The 10169-nt window shown below is 35.2% G+C and overlaps 1 gene segment (V, D, J or C); it reads left to right on the forward strand.

Annotated features, from left to right (window-relative positions):
* Positions 1-7231: 7231 nt before the first annotated feature.
* LOC110203229 (immunoglobulin heavy variable 3-66-like) lies at positions 7232-8949 on the forward strand. The segment is given in 2 exon segments: positions 7232-8490; positions 8574-8949. Coding segments are annotated over 2 exon segments (417 nt in total).
* Positions 8950-10169: the final 1220 nt, after the last annotated feature.

A 10169-nucleotide genomic window follows, 5' to 3' on the forward strand; every position in this document is an offset into this window, starting at 1 on the left:
TTATTGGTAAGGCTTCCACTTTATCCCCATTACAGATAATGCTTGCAAATGGTTTTAAATAGATACTATTTATCATTTTAAGGTAAACTAAATCCAACCCTATCCTCTGTAGTGTTCTTAATAGGAGTGGATGCTGTATTTTGTCAAAAGCTTTTTTTAAAATATATATTAAGATAATCATTTGATTTCTCTTTGTTTTGTTACTGATGGTCAATTTATGCTCTAATTTCTCCAGTATTGAATGAGCCCTACATTCCTGGTGTAAGCCCCACGTGGTCACTGTGTATGATCCTTGTGATATATTGCTGAATTCTACTTGCTAGTATTTAATTTAAAATTTTCGCATTAATATTAATGAGGTAAATGGTCCATAGTTTTATTTTTCTTTTTTTCTCTCTTCCTGTTTTAGGTCTAAGCAACATATTTGTGTCATAAAAGGAATTTGGTAGGACTCCACCTGTTTTTCCAAATTGTTCAGATACTACTGGAATTAATTGTTCATTAAATTTTTGGTAGAATTTGCTTGTAAATACGTCTGGCCCTGGGAATTTTTTTCTTGAAAAGTTGATTGATGGCTTGCTTCATTTCTTTTTCTAATATCAAGTTATTTAAGTATTCTATTTCCTCTTTGATTAATCTGGGCAATATACATTTTTGCAAGTATTCTTCAATTTTGCTTGGATTGCCAGATTTATTGGCATTTAATTGAGAAAAAAATAGCTCATAATAATTGCTTTAATTTTCTCTTCATTGGTGGTGAATTCACCCCTTTCATTTTTGATACTAGTAGTTTTGTTTTCTCTTTTCTTATTTAAATCAAATTAACCAATGGCTCATCTATTTTATTTTTTTCTTTTCCCATAAAGCCAGCTACTAGTTTCATTTAGTAGTTTGATGGTTTTCCTACTTCAATTATTTAAATCTTTTTAAATTTTAGAATGTCCAATTTGATGTTTAGTTACTGATTTAAAGTCTGTTCTTTTTCTAGTTTTTTTTTTATTTGCATGCCCAATTCATCAATGTGCTCTCTCTTTATTTTGTTTGATATAAGCATTTAGAGATATAAATTTTCTTCTAAGCAATGCTTTGGGTTTGTCTCATGAATTTTGGTGTGTTATCTCATTGTGGTCATTCTGCTTAAAGAAATTATTATTTCTCTGATTTATTCTTTAGCGCACTCATTCTTCAGGATTAGATTATTTAGTTTCCCACTAATTTTATCTATTTTACCACTGCTGCTTATTGAATATAATTTTTATTGCATTGTGATCTGAAAAGGATGCATTTAATATGTCTACCTTTCAAAGTTTGATTTTGAGGTTTTATAACCTAATAAAGGGTTAATTTTTGTGTAGGTACCATTACTGATGAAATAAAACATATTCCTTTCTATTTTCTTTCAATTTTCTCCAAAGATCTTTAATATATATTTTTTCTATAATTCTTTCACCTCCTTAACTTCTTTCTTGTTTATTTTGAGGTTAAATTTATCTAGTTCTGAGAGGGAAAAGTTGATGTTTCAACTAGTTTTACAATCTGTTTCCTTTTATAATTAATTAAAATTTTCCTTTAAGAACACAGATGCTGTACCATTTAGGTGCATATATGTTTAATATTGTTTTTACTTTATTGTCTACAGTACTTTTAGTAAAATGTGGTTTCCCTGCTTATCTGTTTCATTTAGATTCATTTTTTCCTTTCTTAATTTATCACTATTAATTTATTTTGATTCATCAACAATCACTTCCATATGCTTTTGAGCTTAAAATTTTTCTCCCCCTTCCTCCCCACCACCTTCCCCAAGATGGCATACAATCTGATATAGGCAATGTATATACATTACTATTAAACATATTTTCACATTAGTGGTATTATAAGTAAGAATTTGAACCAATAGGAGGAACCACCAGAAAGATGAAACACAAGTAAACAGAGAGAAAAAAAATAGCTAATAGGATGCTTCAATCTGCATTCAAATTACGTAGTTCTTTCTTGGGATGAGTATAGCATTTTCCATCACGAGGCCTTTGGAGATGTCTTAGATCCTTGTATTGCTGAGACGGGTTAAGTCTATCAATATTAGTCATCGTACAACATGGCTGTTATTGTGTACAAAGTTGTCTTGGTTTTGCTCACTTCACTCAGCATCAGTCCATACAAGTCTTATCAAGTTTTTTTTTTTCTGAAATCCACCAGTTCATCATTTCTTATAGCATAATAGCATTCCATTACATTCATATACCACAACTTGCTCAGCCATTCCCCAATTGATGGGCATCCTCTAAATTTTCCACAGAAAGAGCTGCTATAAATATTTTTGTACATGTGTTTCCTTTTCCCATTTGTAATATCTCTTTGGGATATAGCCCTAGAAGTTCTTTGCAATCAAAGGATATGCAAATTTTTATAGCATTTTTGGTCATAGTTCCAAATTGCTCTCCAAAATGTTTCAATCATTTTGCAACTCTACCAACAATGTATTAGTGTTCCAGTTTTCCTATATCTTATACAACATTTCCCACTTTCTTGTTTTATAATCTTGGCCAATCTGGTAGGTGTGATGTGGTACCTCAGAGTTTTTTTGATTTGCTTTTCTCTAATCAATAATGATTTAGAGCATTTTTTCATATTATAGATGACTTTAATTTCTTCATCTGAGAACTGCCTGTTTATATCCTTCGACCATTTGTCAGTTGGGGAATGGCTTGTATTCTTATACATTTGTCTTAATTCTCTATATATTTTAGAAATGAAGCCCTTATCAGAGACACTAGTTGTAAAAATTATTTCCCAATTTTCTCCCTTCCTTCTAATCTTAGTTGTATTAGCTTTGTTTGTGCAAAGACTTTTCAATTCAATGTAAGAAAAGTTATCCATCTTGCTTTTTATAATGTTCTCTATCTCCTGTTTGGTCATGAATTCTTCTGTTCTCCATAAATCTGATAGGTAAACAATTCATTGCTCTCCCAATTTTCTTATAGTATCAGCCTTTATATCTAAATCATAAACCCATTCTGACTTTATTTTCATATATGGTGTGAGATTTTTATCAATGCCTAGTTTCTGCCATACTCTTTTCCAATTTTCCCAGCAGTTTTTTTTTCAAAAAGTATGTTCTTAATCAGAAGCTGGGGTCTTTGGGCTTATCAAATAATAGATTACAATAGTCATTGACTATTGTGTCTTGCATATTTAACCTATTCCACTGATCCATCACTCTACTTCTGCTTTATAATACATTTTAAGATCTGGAATTCCTATGCCACGTTCCCCTGAATTTCTTTTCATTTGTTCCCTTGATTTTCTGGACCTTTTTTTCTTCCAAATGAATCTTGTTATTATTTTTTCTAACTCTGTAAAATAATTTTCTGGTAGTTTCATCGATATGGCACTGAATAAGTAAATTAGCTTAGGTAGAATTGCCATTTTTATTATATTAGCACAGCCTACCCATGAGCAATTGATGTTTTTTCAATTATTTAGATCTGACTTTATTTGTGTGAAAAGTGTTTTGTAATTGTGTTCATATAGTTCCTGGGTTTGTTTCAGGAGGTAGACTCTTAAATATTTTATAATGTCTACAGTAAGTTTAAATGGGATTTCTTTTTCTATCTCTTGCTTTTGGGCTTTTTTGGTAATATATATATAGAAATGCTTATGATTTATGTTCGTTTATTTTAAAGCCTGCGACTTTTCTAAAGTTGTTTATTATTTCAAGTAGTATTTTACTTGATTCTCTAGGATTCTCTAAGTATATCATCATGTCATCTGCAAAGACTGCTAGCTTTGTTTCTTCTTTGCCTATTCTAATATCTTCGATTTCTTTTTCTTCTCTTATTGCTAAAGCTAATGTTTCCAGCACAATATTGAATAACACTGGTGATAACGGACATCATTGTTTCATCCCCCATCTTATTGGAAATGCTTCTGGCTTATCCCCATTGTGTATAATGCTTGATGAAGGTTTTAGATATATGCTATTTATTATTTTAAGGAAGACTTCGTGTATACCTATGCTTTCTAGTGTTTTTAATAGGAATGTGTGTTGTATTTTGTGAAAAGCTTTTTCTGCATCTATTGAGATGATCATGTGGTTTCTGTTGGTTTTGGTATTGATACGATCAATTATGCTGATGGTTTTCCTAATATTGAATCAGCCCTGCATTCCTGGTATAAATCCTACCTGGTCATAGTTCATTATTCTTGTGATAAGTTTCTGGGGAAATATTTTCTGGGCTTTCAGAGGTTGATAGGGGAAAGTTAGAAGGACTACCTTTTTACTCTGCTATCTTGGATCCTGGAAGCCAAAGTCTGCTGGTAAGTTTTTTAACAAGCAGGTCTCAAGGGAGAAAAATATATGAATGATACACTTTTGTTCAATCTACACTATTAACATTTTCTTCCTCCATTTCTTAAGTCTAAACAATTAAGAAAACCAATTAAAGTCAAGCCTTAATTTTCAATGTCTGCTGATTTCTGAAGTATAAGTGTTCATGACGGGGTGCTTGGGTGGCTGTGCTTGGGTGCTTGTACTTGGACCCCAATTTCTCCCTAGCCTCAGAAACACTATCCCTGACAGTTTCTTCCCAGCCCAAGGACTCTGTGCTTAGCAATTACTCATGATTGGGCCCCAATAAGACCCTTATCTCTTTCCCTGGTGCAGTTGCAAACAGCACCTGAAGGAATTATTAGTTTAAACTGGCTTTGTACTGGGTCATAAAGACATTCTTACCCAATGGACTATCTATACTACTGCCCTACCTCATTATCTACATCCTGGGCTCCTCATTAACTGTATTCTAGACGTAAGATATATGTATACTACCTACATCTATCTTGTAAAACAAGACATTGATTGATGGCAGACTGGACAACTCTCAGTTACCCTGAATTCTGGTTGACTTAGTGATGTAGCAAGCCTAAAACCACACCTTCATGTGCCCCCCTGTGGGCTTTTCCCAGTGAACTCTGGGTAAAATGCCTGCACAGTAGGTACAAGAAGTGCATGTTTCTTTAAGAACTGACCACTCCTTAACCACTGCCTAATCCCACCCTGAATCCCCTAGTTAGCATATTTGGCACATGTGTTATTGTATTTTGTCCTATATAAACTTTAACTGTACCTCTCTAAGGTTGCAGGATCTGTAAGAATCCATGCCTGCTGAAAAATGTAACAATAAACTTTGCCACCTTGACTTCTAGAATGCTTGAGTCAGTGAATTCATTCCAGACGACCTGTCTGAATTTGTTTCAGACACAGCTGAAACAAATGAACAACATTTGTGCTTCTGGTAAAACTTCCAATTTATCAGAATAGAGTCAAGCTTGTATACACAGTTTAGGTCATTATTTCCTCATTAAGGGATAGTAATCATGAATTCAGATTGAACCTAGAAATCATTATTTTCCTTAGACTATTAGTATTTGGGAGGTATAGTAGATATAATTCAATCTTGCTACACCCTTTTGGTACCTGAGAGCTTGGGCACTCTCTTGACAGGAGTTAAAGCTTCTCATGAAGAAGCACAAAGGGAAGAGATTCCAGAGATATCTACTTGTGCCTTGTTATGAGTCACATCTAGACAGACCCATGAGGGCAAATATAACACATGTGGGCAAAACACAATACAACATATTTCTTACACTACTTCCTTGCAGTACTTCCTTTTTCCCATTCTATGTCCAGAACTAGGACTTGGTAGATGTCATGGCAGGTCCTGGGCAAAGCCAACTATATCTAATTAAACTGAATGTTGATTATAAGATGAAGCCTTGTTTCCCCTTTTTCTTGTATGTCATATATTATCATCTTACTCTTTTTTCTTCTTTTAGATGAATAGTACGAAAATTAAACCAGAGTTTAGCTGAGATTTTTCTACTTAACTACTTGAAAATTCTTCTCGTATATTCTGAAAATGATAATAACTGAAATTGTTATGGTGTGACGAGAAAAAGGAGAATCATTCCTAAAGAATGACACTGCCACGTTACATATATACATGTGAATGTATATGTCTATATATATGATTATAGATCTCTAGGTATATGTATGTGTAAGTGTATGCATGTGTGTGTGTGAATATGTATGTATACATGTGTGCAAGTGTATGTTTTAATATATGCATGTGTATGTGAATAGGTACATATGCATATACACATGTGTGTATATGCATGTGTGTGTGTATACATATGAAACTATATATCCAGGCTTAATTGTAGCCTTCTTGTGGGATCAGAGGGAGGAGTGGGAAAAAAAAGAATATAGTAAAAAGTTCACAGAGGAGAATAAAAGAAAGCTTACAAGGAAACAAAGAAAATATGAATAGCTCTGAACACAATGTATAGTATTTATTATATAGGATTTTTTTGAAATGTAAATTGTTTGGTGTATTTTGAATCCTTTCTTATTTTCTGCTGCACATATGGTGATGCTTTTTTTCTTTTCTTATTTGGTATTTAAGTTCATATATTTTATTTTTATTATTGAGTATTTAACTTTTGGTATTTAAGTTTAAAATAAATTAATAAAAAAGAATGACATTGCCACACAGAGTTGCCAGTCAAGGGAGGAGGATAGACGCCAGCGGGAAACAATATAGAGGGAACTTTCATCCTCTAATGGGTAGAGTAGTGTTTGGCCATTCAACAAACTGTATGCTCTGATGCCAGGCCCCCAAAATCTCAGAACACAAACTTATGTGAAGCTATGACAAAGAATTAACATGGCACCAGCTGCCCTATCACCCATGAGATGAAATCAGTCTTGTAGTATGGAGTCCAGAGGCGTCAAACTGGAAGCCTTCATTGCATGCACCTAAACTGGATAAAAATGCAACTGGGAAATGCTTTTTTTTTATATCAACCCAAGGAATATGGCTAATCTAGATCTTGCCTACATGGCATCAGTGGCCTTCTTCATATGAGCAATGGCCCCAAATACTCTCAGGCTGATCAAAATTGTTCATGTTAACTAAGGGAGTTAAAAATATAAAGATTTATGTAAATTTGCTTTACAAACAATGAATGAGACACACCCAAGTTTTGCAACCTTTACCAACTGTAAATAGGACGCATAGGATGATCATTTTATGTCTGAAATGGAAAAGTTCTAAATATCTAAGACTCTTATACTAGTATATCTAAAACAATGATTTATGGACTCAGCACTTGAAGAGTGCCCATCTAAAATTTCTCTCCTATAGTTATTGAACTCTGTTCGCAACTCTGTTGTATTATAGAATACCCTTAATTTGGTAAATAATAGAATAATTAGGAGCCACACAAAATGTAAGAATAATAAGAGAGGAAAGAAAACAAGTAGATATGGCTCAGACTCCACGCTTTATGATGAAGAATCCATAGCTATAATGATGATTAAGAGAAGGATTGTTGGATTTTTCTTTTTCTTTTTTACCCCACTGAGCTGAGTCCTTGAATAAAAAAGAAGATGATCCTGGAAAGAATTTTAGATGTAGATCTCTAAAATGATAAGGGCCCTGAAATTTTAAATCTCCCTTCTTAGAAAAATGTGGAAGTGAGAATAGAAACATGCTTCTGAGTATACAATCAAACATTCAGCAGGTGGCAGTAGAGCTAGATATTCTGGGTGATGAGAATGGTACTTGAACTATGAGGATCATCTCATACAAATCTGAGCCACACTTGCTCTGTAAATCAGATTATCAGGTCAGTGTCACTGAGGACAACAATTTCTCTGTCACATCAAATAGGATATGTCACTCTGAGAAACAAGGCTGGAAGGTTGGAAGAGACTTACAGTTTTCTTATTGTGAACTATGACTTTCATAACTCAATTTCTCCATGTAGAAGAGTTAAAAAAGGAATATGAGCTATTCCTAGCAAGGCAATGCATGAGTATAACTGGGACTATGGGTAACTAATTTAGGTAATATGTAATCCTAGGTAAAAGAAGAGAAAAAGTTGACTGAGGAAGCAGTAGAGTGCCAAGGATCAGGAAAAGAGATGCTGAGAAGAAAGTGATTCATAAAAGAGATTCAATCTATTGTTCACTGGAAATGGAAGATGTTTGAGGAGCTTTGACAATCAGAAATGGGACTAAGATTAATTAGAAGTTTATTAAGATCACAGAAAGTCCTACTTCTGTGATCCAACTGTTTAGAGTTATTGAAGTGATATGGGGTGGTTGAGAGTCAAAACCATCAACTCTGGGTGTCTCAGTGTCACCAACATTCCCCAGTGCTTTGGAACCAGCTCTTGGAGTACTTTCTCTCTGAAGTTCAGGAAAGAAACTTCTCACTGGATGGAAGAAGGTGTTGTTACTCTTTTTAAATACAGCAAGACATGCAAATTGGGTCCCTCCCCACTGGGATGAAAAGCAGCCCCAAACCAGTACCTGTATTTCCAGGAGACAAGCTCAAGCTCTTTGTGTCATTAGACACAGAGGACTAACCTTCAAACTCACCATGAAGTTTAGACTGGACTGGATTTTCCTTCTGACTACTTTCCAAGGTAGTTTTATAGAGAGGGAGGGACAATGGGAAGTGGTGATTTAATGTCACTAATGCCTTTAATGCTATGTCTCTGTGTTACAGGTATTCAGTGTGATGTGCAGCTGGTGGAGTCTGGGGGAGATGTGACACAGCCTGGGGGTTCTCTTAGTCTCTCCTGCAAAACTTCTGGATTTACTTTCAGCAACGACTACATGCATTGGCTCCGCCAGGCTCCAGGGAAGGGACTGGAATGGGTTGCACAAATTATTGCTAGTGGTACTACATACTATGCAGACTCCATAAAAGGCCGATTCACCATCTCCAGAGATAATGGCAACAGCATGTTGTATCTACAGATGACTTCCCTTAAGACTGAGGATACAGCCGTGTATTACTGTGCAAGACACACAGTGAGGAAAAGGAATGTGAGACCAGACAAAAACTGCCCCTACCAGGAGGTGAGACATCAGTGAGGCCAGAAGGGGATTGTGCTAATGATGCAGAAAGTACAAGATGTTTAGATCCACTAACAAGTGTAGAGTGAATCTGAACCATTTCTATTTAAGGCTTTTGTTGTTTTTTCTTCTATCCCAGGAGAAAGCAACTTTTCCAGTAGCTAGCTACCATTCTTAATGCTTCGCTCTCACTCCTGCCCCTACCCCATATTTAATTAGTAGTTATGTCCTATCCATTCTACTTTTATCACATATCTAGTATACCCTCCCTTCTCTGCTCAGGTACTGTGACCACTCTGAGGTCAGCCTTTACCAATTCGCACCTGGACCATTATTCTAGCCTGTTGGTTGCTCGCTCAGCCTTACTCTCTTCATTCCAGGCCACACTAAACTCAGCTATCAAAATTATCCTCCTAAAAAATAGGTCTGACCATTTTTCCCAAATCCTGGTGACTCCAAGATAAAATATAAAATCCTATTTGGTTTTTAACTCCTTTCACAGCATGGCTCCTTTCTGTCTTATTCTACCTTACTCCCTTCTACATACTCATCAGTCCAATGGCACTGACCTCCTCGCTGTTCCTTTCACAAGAGATTCTATCTCTCTACTACATGTGTTTTCACTGGCTTGAATTCTTTCGCTCCTCATCCATGCCTCCTGGCTCCCTTGACCTCCTTCAATTCTCACCTGAAGTCCAATTACATGTAAAATAGTTTTCAACATTCATTTTTATAAGATTTTGAGTTCCAAATTTTTCTTCTCTCCCTCCCTCCCTTCAGATTCCAGCAAGGAATTTGATAGAGGTTATGCAAGTACAGTAATGTCAAACATTTTCACATTATTCATATTATGAAAGAAGAATCAGAACAAAAGGAAAAAAACAGGAGGAAGGAAAAAAGAATAAATAAAGTGAAAATGGTATGTTTGGATCTGCATTCAGATTCCATAGTTCCTTCTGGCCTCACTAATGTCTCACCTCCTGGTAGGGGCAGTTTCTGTCTGATCTCACATTCTTTTTCCTCACTGTGTCTCTCCTACAGTAATACACAGCTGTATCCTCAGCCTTAAGGTGTGTCATCTGTAGATATAGCATGCTGTTGCCATCATCTCTGGAGATAGTGAATTGACCTTTCACAGAGTCTACCTAGTATGTACTACCACGATCACTATTTTCTTTAAAGTGGATACCATGACCTTTCATCATGATTCCTTTGGGAATGTCTTGAATCACTGTATTGCTCA

Source organism: Phascolarctos cinereus, unplaced genomic scaffold (genome assembly GCF_003287225.1).
Source record: "Phascolarctos cinereus isolate Bilbo 61053 unplaced genomic scaffold, phaCin_HiC Scaffold_3;HRSCAF=262, whole genome shotgun sequence".
NCBI lineage: Eukaryota > Metazoa > Chordata > Mammalia > Diprotodontia > Phascolarctidae > Phascolarctos > Phascolarctos cinereus.